This window comes from Penicillium canariense (genome assembly GCF_028826845.1).
Source record: "Penicillium canariense strain IBT 26290 chromosome Unknown utg000002l_segment0_segment0, whole genome shotgun sequence".
Lineage (NCBI taxonomy): Eukaryota > Fungi > Ascomycota > Eurotiomycetes > Eurotiales > Aspergillaceae > Penicillium > Penicillium canariense.
Genome location: NW_026622729.1, coordinates 1,266,747 through 1,286,231, shown reverse-complemented (window position 1 = coordinate 1,286,231; position 19,485 = coordinate 1,266,747). Strand labels below are relative to the sequence as shown.

The 19,485-nt window shown below is 54.2% G+C and overlaps 6 protein-coding genes across 6 annotated transcripts; 3 read left to right on the top strand and 3 right to left on the bottom strand.

Moving 5' to 3' along the window:
- Window positions 1-1,282: 1,282 nt before the first annotated feature.
- On the bottom strand, window positions 1,283-3,749 carry N7482_003675 (alpha,alpha-trehalase; the record flags this gene model as incomplete). The annotated part of the gene is made up of 5 exons (XM_056685800.1): window positions 1,283-1,412; window positions 1,494-3,235; window positions 3,287-3,408; window positions 3,474-3,546; window positions 3,624-3,749. 5 exons carry the CDS (start codon window positions 3,747-3,749, stop codon window positions 1,283-1,285), a joined length of 2,193 nt encoding a protein of 730 aa, XP_056544542.1.
- Window positions 3,750-4,561: 812 nt separating this feature from the next.
- N7482_003674 (short chain dehydrogenase/reductase family) lies at window positions 4,562-5,529 on the bottom strand (the record flags this gene model as incomplete). The annotated part of the gene is made up of 4 exons (XM_056685799.1): window positions 4,562-4,781; window positions 4,846-5,149; window positions 5,215-5,449; window positions 5,500-5,529. 4 exons carry the CDS (start codon window positions 5,527-5,529, stop codon window positions 4,562-4,564), a joined length of 789 nt encoding a protein of 262 aa, XP_056544541.1.
- A 332-nt stretch (window positions 5,530-5,861) lies between these two features.
- N7482_003673 (deubiquitinase OTU2) lies at window positions 5,862-6,839 on the top strand (the record flags this gene model as incomplete). The annotated part of the gene is made up of 1 exon (XM_056685798.1): window positions 5,862-6,839. One exon carries the CDS (start codon window positions 5,862-5,864, stop codon window positions 6,837-6,839), a length of 978 nt encoding a protein of 325 aa, XP_056544540.1.
- Window positions 6,840-6,997: 158 nt separating this feature from the next.
- On the bottom strand, window positions 6,998-8,002 carry N7482_003672 (putative thiol methyltransferase; the record flags this gene model as incomplete). Its single annotated transcript, XM_056685797.1, has 2 exons — window positions 6,998-7,357; window positions 7,511-8,002. The coding sequence occupies 2 exons, from the start codon at window positions 8,000-8,002 to the stop codon at window positions 6,998-7,000; spliced, it is 852 nt and encodes a 283-aa protein (XP_056544539.1).
- A 1,382-nt stretch (window positions 8,003-9,384) lies between these two features.
- Window positions 9,385-11,210, top strand: N7482_003671 (MFS transporter; the record flags this gene model as incomplete). Its single annotated transcript, XM_056685796.1, has 3 exons — window positions 9,385-9,766; window positions 9,835-10,844; window positions 10,914-11,210. The coding sequence occupies 3 exons, from the start codon at window positions 9,385-9,387 to the stop codon at window positions 11,208-11,210; spliced, it is 1,689 nt and encodes a 562-aa protein (XP_056544538.1).
- Window positions 11,211-14,974: 3,764 nt separating this feature from the next.
- Window positions 14,975-19,063, top strand: N7482_003670 (PE repeat family protein; the record flags this gene model as incomplete). Its single annotated transcript, XM_056685795.1, has 3 exons — window positions 14,975-15,245; window positions 15,338-15,598; window positions 15,651-19,063. The coding sequence occupies 3 exons, from the start codon at window positions 14,975-14,977 to the stop codon at window positions 19,061-19,063; spliced, it is 3,945 nt and encodes a 1,314-aa protein (XP_056544537.1).
- Between the last annotated feature and the right edge of the window lie 422 nt (window positions 19,064-19,485).

Here is a 19,485-nt window from a genome sequence, read left to right as displayed (position 1 = left end):
AAACTAAACCTTCTTCGTTGGACCTCGGCTCAACCGATGCTGACTACGCACATCATCCTGGGCCCAGGAACGTACAGTAAAACAAGGCAGACAGGACGAAGGGTATTGTCGTATTTTTGCGCATCTATAGTACTGTACCCCGTAGTATGTAGAGGGGGATCATTCACCCTCTCTGCCTCCTCACGCTCCGTCCTCGGCGATTCCCATAGGACATCCATGCCGAGATCGAGATGCCTTTTAAGGTTATCTGTACATCAACGTATAAAAAAGAACGACAAAGCTAACCTCAATCTTCACCAATTGTTTCCTCACCACGCAAATAAAACGAGCATCCATCATAACCGAACCTACAGTAGATGTTCAACAAAGCTGTCACAGCACCGTATCCCCAGGTACAGTGGCAGTGCAAAAGTTTGAAACTATTTTCTACTCACCGCCTACTGCCCACCGCCTATACCGTGTCCTTCCAACACTCGACATATTATTAATGCTAGCTGATTTACCGGCTATGATGGCTCTCCGGGCAGGCCCGGCAATTACTGAGGCCGATAGGTGGTATAAATACAAAACATATACGTTGTTGCGGTTTAATTTCAGCTATTTCAGTAGATTTTTATCCGGCAGAAAAAGCTTGGCACTAAGGGAATAGTTTCAAACTTTTGCACTCCCACAGTACCTCCCGCCGCCCGCCCCGCCGCCCGCGAAAATAGCCTCGGGAAAACCAGGGTGCCTCTGCATTCCCCACCGTGGAATGGTCGAATCTGGGGCATTCGGCGCGTGTGCCTTCCCCTGCGGAGAGCCCCCTGGCGTCGCACGCGATTCGGGATCCCTGACTTCCTTTCGGATGTTGACCGTGACCGGCGACTTGCCCAAGGGGAACCGGGTTATTTTCGCTGGCGTCATGCTTACGGGACGGAAATGGCGGGGTGCAACGCATGATGCCTTGTTTGGAAAGGAAGGAAGCTTTGGTTTTGGTTGTACGTGACGAATGGAAGTGAATTGCATCAGAGCGAAAAGAGTGATAACCAAGCAACAATGTATCGCAACCTGCGGCCCCTGTACAGCCAAACTTCTAAGTCCAAGTCCGTGCCAATTTGATACTTGGCCCATCTGGCCACAGACCCGCCATAACAGCCCACATCTTTCAACCCCCCCCTCCTCTTTCTACATGCACGCCCTACTTTTTGGGTGTCTGTGATGTGACGTCTAACAAAACCATCGCGTCCATCAGACTGAACGCAAACTCCAACCAGGTCCAAGGGCACAATGGCACCTAACCCGATCAATACGCATCGGACGCATCAACAGCCTTCTTGTACGTCTCATAAGGAGTGATAGCACCCAACGAACGCCTCATGTGCGCGTTGAGAATATCCAGCCCATAAACGTAGCTAGCATTAACCCACCCGAATCTGCGATTATCAGTGATTAGCAACATGCCTGCGCTCGCAAACCAAAGGGGGAACAGAAGGGGTAAAAAGGACGAAACTCACCCTTCACGAGGCGCGCCCTTGAAGTCGGTCCCCTGATTGCCGTACTCGGCATCAACCCGGTGCGGATCAATCGGTCGAGTCACATCATACTTCTCCACGACCACACCATTGAAGTCGACAAACGCCTTGGTGATCATGTACAGCCACTTGTACGCAAGCCGCTCTGCCTCCTCCTGGTACCCGTACCGCAGGAAGCCGGTCCACGCCAGCATCTGCTGCGGCGCCCAGCCGTACGGGAAGTCCCACTGGCGATTAGGCCGCTCCAAGCCCACCGGGCCGCGGGACTCCTCAGTACCAGAGACCAGGCCGCCGTACACTTCAAGCCGAGGCAGGGCCTTTTCAACCATGGTGGCGGCCTGTGCGGGCGTCGCGAGTCCGGCCCAGAGGGCCCAGAAAGTGGTGGCGCTTTCGTAGTGGATACGCTCTTGCTTGACGGTATCGTAGTCGAGAAACATGCCCTTATCAGCGTCCCAGAGTAGCTGATCCATGCGTTGCTTGCGCTTGCGAGCGCGACGGTCCCAGGAGGAGGAGGACTCGGTCGCAATGTCCTTGGTGGCGGGTGTCCGGAATTCGACCGGGATTGCGAGCTTGTCATTGAAATAAATCCGGATGATACGTGCAATGTCGACTTCATATTTATACAGGAGGGAGTTGAGGTCGACGGTGGCCAAGTTGGCGCAGACGCGCTCTAGGCGATAGCTGGTATCGTGGCCGGACTCGCGGACTGCCCGATCATGCAGGAAGTACTCGTCCAACTCGGGTTCGACCACGGCGCGGGAATTATACGCCAGGACAAAGTCCTTGAACGACATACCGTGCTTTTCGGCGTACGGCATGAGGAGATGAGTAAAGTGAGTCGCCTCCGTCTCCGGCGGCACACCCCAGCCCTCGGGACGATATCTCGAGAGACCCGTGACGGGGTCATATCGCGGTTCCGCAACCCAGACACTGTGGTACTCTTTGATGGCCGCCAGGACTGCGTTTCGCAGGAACTCCTTCGAGTCAGGTTCGTTCTTGATCCGCTCGTATACCCGTAGAGCCATGTCGGTGAGAAACGGGGGTTGCGAGCGGGTCAGGTAGTAGGATCGGTTCGCGTTGAGAATCTTCGCGTAGTGCTTGATTTCGAAGCAGAAGTTGATGACCATGCCCTTGGCAAGATCAACGCGATCACTCACAAGAAGACCCAGCGACTCCATGTAGCTATCCCACCCGTACAGCTCGTTGAAACGACCTCCCGGGACGACGAAGGGAACACCGGTCAAATCCTCCTCCCCAGTGACCTCGTTGCGGGTCTTCGTCATTGCCAATGCTAGCAGTCCTGGCTTCTCATTGAGCTTCATGACATAGTCAGGGGTGATGTTGGCGTCAAGCATTTGCACGTCTAGCCGCAGTTCTGGGTGAGTCTCGGCGAACTTCGAGTAGTATTCAAACTGTTCCGGAGCCCCGGGAGGGATATAGATTCGGGGCCGCGGATCATCAGTCCAGTCCTTGGGATCTCTCCCAGCCACCTCAATATTGGAGCCATCGATACGTCTGGTGAGCGCCTTCCAAAACGAGTTCTTGATGAGCCGCGAGAGTCGGGCAACGGGGTTCTCGCTCAAGCGGGCCTCGTCAAGGATGACTTGCTTGCGACCGTAGTCTTTCGCAATAGTAAGCTCCTGCAGGAGGTTGGAAAGCATGTAGGTACCGCGTACATCTACACGGTTGTATCCCGACGACCCTGCAGTTCCGACCGAGAGTACCTATTATCGTCAGCTGCCAGTAGGGTCAATCCTGATCGGTCAGCAACCCACCTTGGGACCAAGATCTTCGATCGTGATCTGCATGTTCTTATCGGTGTCTTCTTGCTTCAGGAGAGCGTCGAGTGTTTTGTCCACATCGATGAGGAACTTGCGGGGGTGTCCGGAGGCCTCATCTGGTCGGCACCGTCAGCTAGCTGCCTCGCCATTGTGTTGGGGATCCGATAGCGGTTGTGCATACCGTGACTACCTCGTCTGGAGGGCAGTGTATCCAGGAACTCATGAATATCTCCACGGTTGTAGTCCTTCACGCTCTGGACGCACACACAAACAAAAGTGAGCAGGGAAGGCCGATCCGCGGGGTCGCCGCACAAGCACTGTGGCTGCTTACCGTCGAAAAAGCGCGCCGCCGCTCTCTGATCCTTGCAAGGGAGTCTTCGTCGCCATAATAAACGTCTGGATGGGAGTATGGATCGAAGGAGGGAGCCCGCTGGTGGTTCCCATTTGACGAGCTCATGGTATGTCGCGGGAGGCGAGGGAGAGGAGGGACGGAGGGGCACAATCTAGACTCCGATCGTGCGTAACGCAAGGTGGCCGTGTGTGCACACCGACTTTTCTGGGGGTTCTGACTGTGTTCAGCAGCAACAACAGAAGAACAAACAACAGCACCGACGTGGATATCCTGCTATAAACGCGATGCGGATGACCCTCGACAAGCACTCCGCGGGGGGCGATCTGATGTAGTCGGTAAAGAGATAGGGGAAACTTGTTCGTAGAACGGGGATTCCGGGTCAGTAAAGCGAGGGATTCGGTTCTAATATAATGTCAAAGAGGTGTTTTCAATCCTGTACGCTGCGAAGCCGGTGATGGTGGGATGGATGATCTCGATTCCCACAATGATCTCATGCGAGCGGTGATGATGTCGCCGCTCCACTCCGCGTTGCCTCCGATAAGACGATGATAACAGCGTAGCGGGTCGCTCCGGTGTTGGTCACGATGAGTTAGCGAGGGAGGCACTCCCGCCAGATGCGCCGGGTGTGTTTTCTTTTTATGAGTCTTAGACCGAAACGTGTTCTGGTAGGAAAGAAAGCAATTGTGCTCTTAGCCGAGAGAGCCGGTGTGGCGATCAGCCTTCCGTCGGCATGCCAGAAAAGTGAAGAGCTGCGTCTCCCCTAATATACGGGAACCGGGAACCGGGAACCGACCGTGAAGGCCGCCATTGGGATCTGGAATATATCAAATGACAGCCTGTCCTGTCCCATTTAATATCTACAGCGATTTATATGACACAATCCTCTGCTTTTCAGCGCCTGCCTAGCTTGGCTCCAATTAGATCTTAGCAGCAATGGAGCTACCACCGTCGACCGAGATGGTCGCGCCGTTAATGTAGGCGCCCGCCCGGCTGCTCAGGAACAAGCAAGTGCCAGCGACATCCTGTGGGGTGCCAATTCGGCCCAGGGGAACTCCAGCCTTGATGGCCTCGCCGAAGGATTTGAGGGTGGCAGCCATCATCTTACTCTCGAACGGACCGCAGGCCAGGGTGTTGGAACTATGACGGTCAAATGCCGTTAGTCTTCGCAGGACACACAAAACACCACAATAGATGTACGTACGTAATGTTTCGCCTCCCTAGGTGGTTGGCCAGCACCCGGCTCAGGTGGTGCAGACCGGCCTTGCTGGAACTGTAGGCAAACGTCTCCAGCGAGGGGACACGCAGGCCATCGATGCTACCAATATTGATGATGCGCGCCGGGTCATTCGGAGAGGAACCCTTCTCCAGAAGCGGGGTCACGAGTTGGGTCAGATCGAAGACGCGGTGCAGGTTAAGGGTGAGGACGCGGGTGAAGGCCTCGGAGGGATACTCGTCGTAAGGGGCACCCCAGTTCGAGCCGGAGTTGTTGACCAGGACGTGGAGCTCTGCAATTTAGCAAATGATATTAGCGGAGTGGTCCTCAAAGTACAAATTGGTGGTTGTGACTGACTGCTCTCACGCTTGCCCAGCTCCTCGGCCAGCTTCTTTACGTCGTCATACTTGTAGAAGTCGGCGGGAATAGCGTGCGCTTTGCCTTTGCCAAGCGCATTGAGCTCGTTGACAGCCTTATCGCAGGCCTTCGCATCGCGAGATGAGATATAGACAGTGGCACCATTTGTCACATATCCCTCGGAGATCATGCGACCGATGCCTTTGGCGCCGCCGGTGACCAGCACCACTTTGCCCTGGGCCCATAGTTAGCAGACAGCGTGGAATACTGGATAAATTCTCCCACTTTAACGTTAAATAAGGTCTCTGAATCCATGACTGCAAGTATAGATTGCACTTAGTGTCCAGAATCCAGGCGTGGACCCATACTTTTATGCCCCCGCGTAGCTCCCTTACACCCCATACATACCCGACGACCGAGCGCGTGAGCCTCGGCTCCCCGGGCCCATGGTTTCTCCGGAGTAATATACGCTATGCCTCTTTCAGTCGGTACCTAGGGCAGCTCCGTCAGGGTTTCGCGGGGTCTGCATTTCCGGCGTGGTTGCTGCGTGTTCCAGCGATTGTTTACATTATTGGTTGCATTTACACCCAGCATTCGATTATTTGTGTTTAAGCCATTCCGCCGTTCTGTCCGGCCCTCTTTTCATCATGGATGAGCTACTCGCCAAGCACCGGAAAGAACAAAAAGACCTACAAGGGCGCATCACCCAGAAGAAAAAGTCCGCCACTAAGAAGACCCGCAAAGGCGTCAATGATGAATGCGAGCGAATGCAGCGAGAGCTCACCGAACGACATCAGGCGGAGATTGCGGCGCTGAATGGGGAATCCACTGAGCCGGTAGAAGAAAATCTTGAAGATCTCAGCCTAGAAGATGGGATACCAGCAGAGGGCGAACCGAACGATGACAAAACGACTGCACCGACACCTCAAACCCTCGAAACGTCCTCTACCACAACCTCCGAGGAGCCTGCCCCAAAAAGCAAGAAGCCCAACCGCCAAAAAGCCCGCCTTGCCCGTCGTGCAGCCGAGCAAGCTGCCCAGTCCGCTGCGGCGGCCGAAGAGGCCGCCAACCAAACAAACTACAGAGGCAACGAGCAGGAGGTCATGGACGCTGTTTTTCAAAAACTCGGCCTCAGGGAGGTTGAAGTGACGCCCGATGGACACTGCCTCTTCTCTGCGATTGCCAAGCAGCTAGACGAGTCCGGGGTGGGTTTGCGGCCGGACCCAAGCCGCATCGTACTCCAGCCGGCCACGCAAACGCGCATTGACACTGTCGCATCTCCGCAACACGATGGGTACCGGGCCGTCCGAGCCGTCACGGCGGACTTTATCACGGAGCACAAGGACGACTTCGAGGCGTTTCTGGAGGAGCCGTTGGATGTCTATGCACGGAAGATTAAGCTCACTGCCGAATGGGGTGGCCAGCTGGAGCTGCAGGCTATCGCTCGGGCCTACGGCGTCGATATTAATGTTGTGCAGAAGGATGGGCGGTTGGAAAAATTCGAGTGCGGCGATATGGACAGCTTCGATGAGGTAGAGCAGCGCAGGCGTGTGGTTTGGCTGGCGTATTACCGGCACACCTACGGGTTGGGAGAGCACTACAACGCTCTGTTCAAGAAGGACTGAGTGATTTCCACAAAGATTAACGGTCAAGCCCTCGGCTTGCCGAAGCCTTTTGACTGCCATTTTGGCCCTCAAGGCCGGCCTGTTCTGGCCCGACTGCCTGGGATTATTTTTATTTCCCATTTTCCTTTTCTTTGCATCTCATACGCACTGGCACAGATCTAATTACGTCGGCGCCAAATAGAGACTCTGTCATAGATCACCCCATTCTCACCCTGGCCTACCTCATGCGTGCGCTCAGGCTGCCAGTGCGCCACCCTCTCTAGGCCGGCCGTGCTCGGCTCCCGCAGCGGATCCGGCTTGATGAGGCCCTTGTCATTGTAGGCAATCTCTTCACCGGGGTGGCTCAGGTGCTCCATGTACGCCTCGGACGGCGAGGGATATGGGGGCCCGGCAGCCAGAGGATCCTTGTGACGAGGGAACTCCAGGCAGATCAGGTTGCCCGCTGGAGACGGAGCCAAGAGCTCAGTGTGTCGAAGTGCCCACTTGGGACGGAGCTCTGGTCTCAGGGCACAAAAGAACTAGGGGATTTGGTTAGAACGAGAATGGCAAATATTTTGAAGGGTTGAAAAGAGGAAGCCAAAGAACGGGAGAGGTGCTTGACTAGCTCGCAAGTATCGAAACAGATATTCGAGAAGTCGAACGAAATCGAACAATCGAAAAACAGAGCTTACTGTGTAGTCATAAACGATGTCGAATCCATTCCGAGGCACCCCGATATTCTGCAGCCACGCATCATCGAAGAAATCTCCCTGCACAAACGTGACCTTTCCACGACCGACACTCTGGTCCCGCACGCGATACCAGCTGTGATTCTCTGCCTCCTCCTTCTTGCATACCTCGACGGCAGTAGCGCTATACTCCAGGCCATAGGCGTCGTACCCAAAGCTTGCCAGCAGGAGGACATCCACACCGCGGCCACAGCCAGGAACTAAGGCTTTCCGCCTATATGACTGGCCCTGTGCGTCTTGAGTGAGGGGCCCGCCAATCGTGCCAGCGCGCTGCACCAACGCGTCTTCCAAGGCTGGGTTGGGGAAGCCGCGGTCCCAGGGCAGACTGTCGCCCTTGTCCCAGAGGGCGGCCCAGCCGTCGATGTACTTTTCGGCCTTGAAATTGGCCAGATGGACCTGGATATCCTTGGGATCGAGGTTGCGTGGCACGTTCATGGCTGAGGTGTTGTAGTGGTGGAGTGCGGGGAAAGGTGGGCTGGCGTATGAAGTTGAAGGTGGCTCGTGAATGGAGATTCGTAACCGGACAGAGGGTTTGGGGGGATGTCTGGATCTGAATTTGAATCTGGACTTGAAGCTCGACGAGTAAAATAAGCAGAGGAATCGAGTCGTCAGCACACCGTCTTTGCCATGTTTATTACCCTAGTTAGTTACCGAGTCGATCGATCGCTTATTAAGCACCTCCTTGCAGTGCCCGAACGGCCTTGCGATTGCGATTGCGGTGAGGATGTGGTGAAGATATCATGTCGCTCGCCCATATCATCCAATCCGCCACGGGGAAAGGGAAGGAGGGGTTATTCGTCGAGCTTATTCCCATCGTCTTCTTAGTTCATACTTTATAGTTCTCGGTCACACGAGCCACACCCCATGGTGGATTTTCCCAATCACGCACTGCCGGGCTAAAACGAGCCAATCTGCGTCTATCGGGACAACTGACGGACATCTTTGACTTATTGACGCCCATGCCATATTGTCGTGATCCGGGGTAATGTCCCCTTCTGACGCCGCGCGGTATCAACCGCCCAGGCTTTTGCCGACGGAAGACCGGCACGGCCTCGCCGCACGATGACTGGCTCTTCCCTTGCGAGACCCACGGGCCCTGGAGGCGAGTTAGACCGTTCTTGGTTTTGGCTGCGACCCCTCTCTTGTATCGGCGGATTAAAATCCAGGGCTGCTAAGTTGTCATTTATAAGATAACATGGGGCACTCGGAGGTCGTCGGTGGTTGTCGGTCGTCCGAATGCAGACGTCGAAATACAAGCCTGGTCAAACTTGGCGAATCCGTCGAAGATCACGATTCCTTCGAACCACTTTTCCTGAAAGCTTTCAGATTTGTACTTCCTCTTGTATTTATTTCATGCGATACTCAATTCAGTAGCCAGTCGGGCTAATCCTGCCAGCTTAATACTCGTGCCTGCCCCAGTGGCTGCTGCCCGAGTCGACGGTAGACCCACGCCTGCCTATTTCGGCTGCTGGTGGGCTTTCGCATTTCCTCTCTCCAGCCCGCTAAGGGATTGCCTGCAGCGGAGTTTTTCTGGCCTTGTCCATATGTTCCCTTAAGTCACCCTGCTATCAGGCCAGTGTCCATAGCCAACAAGAGCCGTTCATGTGCGAGCTTTAGCAGCGCAACATAACCGTCTCGCCGCTGATCACAGGCTTCTTTTTTCAAATCGGTATTGATCTTCGGGGATAGTAATTTCCCGCTTTATGCCCTGCGCCGACGGTCTCCATCCCGGCACCCAGATCGGCCGTGATTAAAGCTTGCCGGGTCTCTCGATTTGCATCGGCCGTGTCGGTATATCGGCCCTCTGCAACATCACAATGCCCGCGGAGATTGAGCAGGATGGCATTGCCACGTCGGCGATACCGCGTTCAAGCTCGAGCAATGATCATTCAATAACAACGGCTGAGGGGAACTTTGAGATTGACGATGCGCAATCGCGATCGCATACCTCTAGCATCGGGGCTGGGGATGAAGAGAAGCACATGCCGGAAGAGCACATGCCGCTCCCACGACAATCGACCGAACTAGATCCAGCAATTCAAGTCCCGCGTTCACAGCGCCGAGGACTGTTTGGCCAGTTCACTCTGGTGGCAGAGGTCGAGAACCCAAAGACCTACGCCCGAAAAATGAAGTGGTTCATTACGTTCATCGTTGCTGTTGCAGGAGCTACAGCGCCAATGGGCTCGTCCATTTTCTTTCGTAAGTTGTGGGCTGAGCCATTACTGTATCTGCACGTTCATGTCGGTCTAACTGGATCTCTCAATCAGCTTCGCTTTCCCAGGTCACCAGGGATTTGAACACTACGACTACAATTACTAACCTGTCAATCGCCCTGTACATGCTCAGCATGTCTATCTTCCCGTTGTGGTGGTCATCATTCAGTGAACGGCTCGGACGACGTACGATCTATTTGGCTTCTTTCGTCCTTTTTGTAGTCTTCAATTGCCTCTGTGCCGTCTCGAACTCTATCGCCATGCTGATCGTGATGAGAATGCTCAGCGGCGGTGCATCCGCTTCCGTCCAGGCGGTAGGTGCAGGAACCATTGCGGATCTATGGGATTCCCACGAACGAGGCCGTGCAATGGGCATCTTCTATCTGGGCCCTTTGTGTGGGCCTTTGTTTGCGCCCATCGTGGGCGGTCTACTAGCAGAACGTTGGGGGTGGAGGAGTACCATGTGGTTTCTTGCCGCCTACGGGGCGCTCACGGTTATCTTCATCTTCCTCGCTCTGCCAGAAACGCTTGTCGTGCGGAAGCCTGTTCTTCCTGCCCTGGCAGATGATGATCTCACTCCTGTCAGTCGCCCGCTCAGCCGAGTGTCCTCGCGTCAGGTCGTCAGCTTCACGACCAAATGGCTCAAGTGGTTGAAGATTGTCTTCATCGATCCTTTGAAGATTGTTCTGTACCTGCAGTATATCCCCGTGCTTCTGACTGTCTACTATGCAAGCATTGCATTCGGCTCGCTGTATGTTTTGAACGTGAGTGTTGAAGACTCATTCGGTAAGCCACCGTACAATTTCAGCACAATCATTATTGGCTTGCTCTACATACCCAACTCCCTGGGGTATGTGGTGGCTAGTCTATTCGGTGGACGGTGGATGGATAACATCATGCAACGCGAGGCGAAGAAGGCAAATCGGTATGATGAGAAAGGTAGGCCGATTTACCGCCCCGAAGATCGAATGCGTGAGAACGCTTGGCTAGGTGCTTTCCTCTACCCAGCGGCCCTTATTTGGTACGGGTGGACAGTGGATAAAGGGGTGTTTTGGGTGGTTCCGGTATGTTGACTCGACACAGAAGGCGCTTCTAGTAAAGGAGGATTGTTAACCAACTTGTTCCACCACCAGATGATCGCAAATTTCTTTTTTGGTATCGGTTCAATGCTCATATTCAGCATGGTGACCACCATGTTGACCGAGTTCATGCCCAAGAAGTCTTCGGAGGGGGTGGCCCTCAACAATTTCATGCGAAACATATTCTCTTGCGTGGGTTCTCTCGTCACAGCGCCGATCATCAATGGCATCGGCAATGGTTGGCTATTCACCATCCTCGGTCTGGTCAGCTTTGCAAGCAGCTCGGTTATCTTCTTGATGAGGGTTTTTGGTCCTCGCTGGAGGAAGACGATGGATGAACGCATGCGGTGATATCCACTGGACTTTTCATTTGAGCTTTGCATTTTATATCAGCCATTCCTGCTTCTCCTTGCCATGCTACACACTTGGGAGGCCGATGATCTGACAATCATTCGTCGTCAGACTCTCCCCGTCCGCACATAGGTTTCTTCATGGCCGTTGCACCGCATATTTACATTTTCGCTGCATCGCTCATTTTGTTTTACCTCGGTTCCGTTGAGCGATAGTGTGACTTTCGTTGTACCTTTTTGTTCTCTTGCATCGGCAGTTCTGTTCCCTGCAAGAATACCTGAACATACGCCGAGCCTCTCTCAGAGCTGTGGATGGATGATACCCATTGTCGAAGTTATCAAAAATTAAACCATTATCATTATCACATAAGAAATGTATAGAGCGATGATCACTCCCATCATGGCCCTGTATTAGCAAAGCGACTAAGGGGCACGAGGCAAGGCTTTGCACGTCAAGCTCGGCTAGGGTACCAGGGTTACCCCTGTAACAAGAACCATCATCAAGAACACGCATCACACGGATATCCTTCAGGACCCCCAAAACACAAACACACACACAAGCGCGCTAAGTTCTTCAGATCCCCGCACCATGGAATGCATAGAACCTGTAATCTCTGCATCCCAAGTCCCCAGAGGCCAAAGAACAGGGCGAACGCGCCATATGCACGTCCCGAGTCTACCATGCACCAGAAAAACAAGGCAGCCAATCAGGCCACCGTACCATAGATCCCCGCTAGAACACACTCAATTGCACGATGGGTGTGCTAGACACGCAGCCGGTTGGGGATCAAACGGACGTCCCTTCTTTAGGTACACTTCATGCCGGGCGACTTCGGAGACGAGGTATAGGTACATGTACTGGGTGTGGACTTGGTGTCGGGTCAATTCGTTATTTTGGATTGTTTGTCGCGCTAACAGGTGTGTGCGGTGGTGATTGCTTTTTATGAACGGTCCCAGGCGTTCTTTTGAAATGCATTACTACTATGTTCTACAGTACTTTAACCTCGGATGAATGATTATGTCGAGATTCGGTGTGCAATGGTTTTCATGAGGCCTCTGAGTGCTAAGAATGGCGTTATATAGAATGGGCCATAAGTCGGAAGAAGGGCTACTATTACCTTTATGATTCAAAGGAATCCGAAGGCTATCAATATTTCCGGTAGCAAAATTGACACCAAAATTGACCAGTGTTTTGTTCCCATCTTGGTAAGATTGTTATCTCCCTTTAGGATAAGTGCAGAGATATGTTCTGTACCTTACAAAACCGGAAAAGTCATAGCGCGCTCCAAGATAGATTGTCTGCAACGCGTCTCAATATCTCTGCCTCATTTGTCCAAAACTCACACCCAGCGGACACTGTTTTGAACTCTCTAGCTGTTCTTCAGAATCCGCCCCAAAACTCAACATATTCGCCCCCTGTATAAAATGTGGGTTCCACGGTGTAAATTGGCAATGGGGTCAGTGGGCCTCGTTCAAATCACAGTACCTACGTGTCTCAGCCTAGTACTCCCATCTCGAGCAATGTAACATGATGGATTCAGATATCCAATGGTATTCACGAAAAGATTCCGGCACTATCAAGGCCAGCGTACCAAAATGATGATCGGGCCCTAACCCCCAACCAAGAGGCACAACCCAGCAACCTTCACGGAGGGACGACTAGTTAACAAAATACCGGGCTTAAAATAAAGAAGAAAATCAACACACGAACAAGATAATCTGCGTTTCTTCAGTTCTGCTTGTGCAAAAAAGATTTTCTCTGGCTTATAGCACCGAGTGCTATGCTGTTTCTAGCTTCCTGAGTGAACGACCACGCGTCATGCGAGCTGGACTCCAGAGCACATTTCACAGTGCTTGCATCGTAGTGTCAAGTTTTATAAGGAATGCATCTATTCTAGGCATCATATCAAGATGTCACTCCCATCACGTATCTAGGATCGAGGTCTCCCTGGTAGCTCGCTGCGTGTCATTTACTGCTCGCACGCACTGGGTCACTTGCGATGTGCTAGCAGCAAGCGTGGCGTGGATGCTCGGCCCGCTGCAGGATGCTGGATAGTCAGTTGGCCCAATTTTGGAATGGGGCGAAGTTTCACGAGTATACAACAGATCGGGTAACAGGGTACTCTCGGGTCGCGCCGTCGCGAGAACCGCGGGAATTCGTTGCCGCCCTTGCTAGGTACCTATGCATGCACCTCAATTCGGATTCGGGCCACGATAGGGAGCACCTGCCCTCGGGTTTTCTTTCAAAACCAAGGGTGGCGATCTTCCGATCAGATAAACCGAATCATTGATGGGCAAGGGACGTGGTGGAATGGCACTGGCTGGAAGATCGCACGACCGCAGTGATGTGTCACCTGATCCCGCCTGACCTTGAGACGTCCCAAGTCATCGTTCCACCACTTCCCCTCTCTGCAGCGCTGCATAGGACTGATGCATCGTCCGTTCTGCAGGGTAGAAAATCCAGTCTTCATTCAAACTGCACGCTTGCCGGGGACACGGTCGCTTGGAAGCTGTTCGCCTTTGCGTTCGCTGTCGGGAGGGGGATCGGTCTGCTGAATTGTCGGTGTCGGAGAGTGGAGTCCATGGCTCCTTAACGACTCCAGCCAATTCAATTCGGACCCTCCAGTTTGAATCATTTGACTCACTAGGCCAAGATTTCCCCTGGAAAGTTCCAATCCTCCAACGCCGCGTTTCTTGGGGGTGACCCTCGCCTCCCCCACCAGCGCCAGGCCTGCATCCTATTTGCCGCCGTTACCGGGCTCGTTGGGCAGAAATGGGTCTTTCGACTGCATCACTTTCCGTTGCTCGGCGGGCACCTTGAGTTCCCACTCCCCCCAGGAGGGGAACACTGCAGGTCTGCGTTCGGGCTTCATTGAGGCCACTCGAATTGTCCTCAACCCACCCAATTGCTATATTTTTTCCAACCGCACACTGCGTTGTGTGTACCTTACTGGCAGAGCAAAACTACTACAGAGAAAAATTGAAGTGAAATGAACAATGGCACCCCACCCCCCACTTTACAGACCCATATTGCTCCATGAAGCTGCAGGAATGCCTACCCTATCTGGATCGTTTGACTTGCCAATTCCCAATCCCACGCCGCCATGAGATGCTTGCTACTGCAGCGCTTCCTGCAAGTGGAGATTGTGCTGCCCTCAACCGGCCCTAGTCATGGACTGGTCCTCACTCATTCATCCAATGCTGGCCACCACCGCATGAAGACCGAGGCGACGTGGTCCAATGGTAAGCAGTATCATCGGGCAGTTCACGGATGACGTTCAAGGCCCAAGACCGCATTGCAACGGAGTGCTGCCCATCCATCCGGATAGCGGACGAACTATTATACGCTGCCTCGCTATGACTGTCCAATACAATCTTCGCGTCTCCGGAGAAACAAGCATATGCTTCTTTCCCTTTCCGTCTTCTAATACATCGCACGCTGCCCAGTCTCACAATTCTCAAACCTCCCCATCTCTTGCTACTTTCTGTTACCTTGTGGCCCCAGTCAACCCTTTTCTTGCATCGGTCGCCTGTTGTCACTTTCTTATTGTTCCATTCCTCGGCGCATCAGGCGCCAGTCAGCATCGTCCACACCTCGATATATGATACGTCATTGATCCGAGGCCATGGCCGGCAAAAACAAAAAGAAGAAGAATAAGAACAACAACAACAACCGCCTTCCCGTCGGTGCTACGAACTCAAATCCTGAGACCACAGACCTTCCTGACGAGCCTGCCCTTGAGCCGGCAGCCGTAGGCTCCGAAGATGAGCTCGCAAAAATTCCAGTATGCACAGCTCCCTAAATATTCATATCACTCTTTCGAAAAGCAGTATCAGACTTTCGATCGGAGCACTTTGAAGCTCTCCTATTATCCTGTCATCTCAAATGTTGGTCGTCTGACGGAGGGCAAGGTCCAGGACAACACACAGCCCAGTGCTACCGAATCGGAGAACAAGCCCACGCCTGCTGCTGAAGCCAAGGAAGAGGAGCCCTCTAGCTCCCCAGGTGAAAGCTCAACGACTACCGAGCCTGCAGGTACGTGCAGAACTTTGACAATGACAGTTGTATACATTGTCAAGAGGAGCGTGGCTTTTGCTGTGTAATTGTTTCTCACTTGAAATACATAGAATCCCCAGAGGCAACGACACCTCCAGCAGACGACCCGCCTGCTGATGCCGCTGATGCCTCAAGCGAAGATGCAAAAGTGGAAGAGAAGGATGCAGCCGGGGCCGATGAACCAGCGCCGAACGCAGAGAGCGAAGGCACTACAGATGGAGCCCCTACGGATCCTCCTGCGGAGGGTGCAGAGCCCGAGGAGACGGATGAAAGCGCATCCCCCGCAGAAGATGACGGTGCAGCAAAGTCCAGCGATGACAATGCAAACAATGGTACGAAATACCCACTTGCCTATGGGAACCCTTTATGATTAACATTTTCTAGACGAAGATTTTCCACCAGTTGACCCTGAGGCTGGATACGACGGAGTAGAATCGGAGAAAGAAGAGGCAGCGAAACAAGCTGCAGAAGACGCCGAGGAAGCTATGTCTCAAGGAGATGGTGAGAAGGCAGATGCTGCAGTCGAAGAAAGCTCAGACGAAAGCAAAGAAGAGGAGTCTGCGGCGAAAGAACAACCACCTGCAGCCGCCGAAGAGCCCGCCGAAGAGCCCGCCGAAGAGCCCGCCGAAGAGCCCGCCGAAGAGCCCGCCGAAGAGCCCGCCGAAGAGCCCGCCGAAGAGCCCGCCGAAGAGCCCGCCGAAGAGCCCGCCGAAGAGCCCGCCGAAGAGCCCGCCGACGAGCCTTGTGCCGAGCACTCGGATGGTTCGGGGGATGGTGCTCCCCTGTCAGAGGAATCACCTACAACAGAAGACCCTCAAGCCCCGGAAGCCGGATCTGAAGCCGGGAAAGATGCTCAGTCTGAATCGTCAGAAGCTGATGCTAATGTGGACGAACAACCACCTGCCGAGTCAATTTCTCCTCCCGAAGAGGAACCAGCAGAGGAGGCTTCAGCTCAATCGTCTAAGAAGAGCAAAAAGTCCCGAAAGGAGAAAAAGAAGAAGGGCAAGGCTGGCAAAGCAGCGAAAGAACAGGAACCGGAGACTACCCCCGCACCGGCTGCGGATCCAGCGCCTGAGCCTGAGGTTGAGGCCGATAAATCCGCCTCTGACGACCCAGCCGCAGAAGAAGTCGCTGAGCCAGCTACTGAGAAAGCTGCTGAACCGGAAGAGAATCCTGCCGAGGCCGAAGCGAATCCTGACAATGCCATTGCAGAGCCCGCCGAGGACACCGCCACAGCAGAGCCTGAGAACACCGAGCCCGCAACAGAAGCGGAGGAGGCCCCAGCAGAAGCTACGGATGAGCCGGAGGTTGCGCCTACAGAAGAGCCTGTCGCACCCGAAGCCTCTCAGGACGACGTACCAGATGCCACAGCGGTAGAAACGCCTGCCGAGCCAGCAAAGGAAGAAGCAACAGAAGATCCTGCTGCAGCGGAGCATGAAGCAGAAGCGAAGCCCGAGCCGGAGCCGTCAGCAGAGGCACCTGCGGGGGAAACCACAGAAGAATCAGCCACTGACGATATTGCTGCTGAGTCGCCTGCAGAAAAGGCTGTCGATGAACCCGCTCCAGAAGAAACCCCGGAAGAATCTCCTGCAGCTGAGGGAGCCCCAGAGCCAATCGCTGAGACCTCGGCCGACCATGCAGCTGAAGCAGAGACTACCGAAACTCCGGCTCCAGACGCGACTGAACAGCCCGTCACTGAGACGCCAGCCGAAGCTGCGCCTGAGGAGGCACCAGCACCTGTGGAAGAACCTCCTGCTACTGAAGAATCGCCTACTACCGAAGACACGCCACCTGCTGAAGAGACACCTGTAGCTTCAGATGAACCGGTTGAAGAGGAGAAGGAGACGGAATCACCGGTAGAGGCTGCAGAGGAGGTAGAACCGGTGACGGAGCAACCTGCCGCTGAAGAGCCCGTTGCTGATGCCCCAACTGATGAACCTCAGGCTGAAGTAGATCCAGTCGAGGAGTCTTCGACCAAGGAGCTGCCTGCAGAGGAAGCCCTGCCAGATGACTCTGAAGCCGAGCAGCCTCCCAAGGAAGATGTGCCTACTGAAGAATCTACTGCTGAAGCCGCGCCTGCTGAAGAACCGGCTGTTGAGCAAACTGCTGAGGAGCCTATCGTCGAGCAACCTGCCCCTGATGAGCCTGCCCCTGATGAGCCGAGCGCGGAGGAAACAGCAGCTCCGGAGGAAGAATCAGCACCTGCCGACAGCGCTCCAGTAATTCCAGCTGAAGAAGCATCTGAAGAGCCTGCTCCTACTGAAGGCGAGGCTGCCCCGCCTGTCCCTGAGGAGCTTGCTGAGGAGACTACTGCGCCGCCTGCACCAGCTGAGGAGCCACAGGCTCCAGAGGCTGCTGAAAGTGCACCACCGGAGGAGGCTGCTGAAAGCGCACTACCAGAGGAGGCTGCTGAAAGTGCACCACCAGAGGAGGCTGCTGAGCCACAAGCTCCAGAGGCTGCTGAACCAGAGGCTGCTGAAAGTGCATCGCCAGAGGAGGCAGAGCCTGAGCCAGCTCCTGCAGAAGAGGCACCCGTTGAAGCAGCACCGGCCGAAGAGACCCCTTCTGCAGACCCCCCTGCTCTCGATGAGGTTGTTCCTGAGCCTACCGAGGCTCCGGAAGAGGAGGCTCCGGCTTCTGACCCAGCCCCCGCTGAACCGGCACCGGAAGAAGCGCCTGTGGAGGAGCCTGCACCTGAAGCGGAACAGACGAGGGAAGTTCCAGCAGAAGAGCCGCCAGCCGAACCTGAACCAGCTCCTGCTGAGGCTCCTCTTGAAGGCACCGCTCCAGTTGAAGAAGTCGCACCCGAAGATGGGCCACCTGCAGACCTTGCGCCAGAAGAGTCTGACGATGTGCCCCTGGTCGAGGCATCAGAACTGCCGGTGGGAGACTCGGCAGCTAGGCACAACTCCCGCCGACGCAAGAAGCGCCCGACTGGCGAACGTGAGCGACGAAACTCCAAAACATCATCCGAAGGGCAGAAGAAGGAGCAGCTCAAGCGCCAGAAGAGCGAACGCGGCCTGTTCACCAACCGCTGGGCAAAAGCTCTGGAAGAAGCCCGCAAGCTGCACGAGGAGAAGAAGAGGGCGGAAGCCAACAGCCAGCGCAGGCAAGCGGCCATTGCTGAAGACAAGGAACGCAGCGGCATCCCTCCTTCAGAAAAGTCCGTGAACTCCAAGAGTTCAGGATCAAAGGAGAAGGAGAAGGAAAAGGAAAAGGAACAGCCAGTTGTGGAGGTCAAGCCCAAGCGTCGCTCGTCAGAAGCAGAGCAAAGCAAATCGGTCAAGACGTCCTCATCCTCGAAGCAGGCACCAACTTCCACGCCCAAGCCCAAGGCTTTCCTGCGATACATGAGCAATGCCCCCAACGCCAACAGCAATGGACTCATCGTGCGACCTAATGGCTCTTCCTCTTCCTCTTCCTCAAAACCTGCAGCCGCCACGCCAGCTTCTGAAAAGGAAAAGCCCCGCCGGGCATCCACGAGCCACAGCCATAGCAGTGGTAACCAGGAGCGCTCTTCAAACGAGGCGAAGCGATCCAGTGGCCGCTCCGAGAAATCTCATTCCCGACGCGAAGCTGATGCTCCCCGACAAGAGAGGAAGTCTCGACGACGCTCCGTCGAAGCAGAGGTTGGCAAGCCCCGGGACCGTGAGAAGAAGTCTGAAAGCGCCGGCGGCCCGGAGCAGAGCGGCAAAGAGAAAGAGATTCGCGCTCATCGCCGGCACAAGCGTGAGGAATCTCCCCCGCGAGAGCAGTCGAAACTGAAGGGTTTCTTCCGAGCCATTGCTGCTCATTAAACAAATTTAGATTAGCTTTGAATCGTGTGTTTTTTTTATTGTTCTTTTGGAGAGAGATATTTGATGATGATGTGAGATGAAGATGTCGAGTCTGAGATATGTTGTTTATCCGATGTATGATGTTATGGGTGCATGAGGAGCGAGCATTGCCGGAGTACTGTCTTTTCTGTCGTGATGAGACCGGACTCTATCATTCAGACTGTTAAATTTAGTCCAGTGATTTTGCCTTTTGTGGTACTATCAAACCACCAATTTCTGCCCTAGTTCCAACTCCGGCGATGCACATTCATTCATTCATTTGACTGCACTCGACGTAGTCCCATCCGACGTGAGGTATATACACCCATTATCGTCAAGCTCTGGAGTATGCACATCATCCATAATGCAATGCAACGTATGCTCATGATGCAGGCCATGAAGCC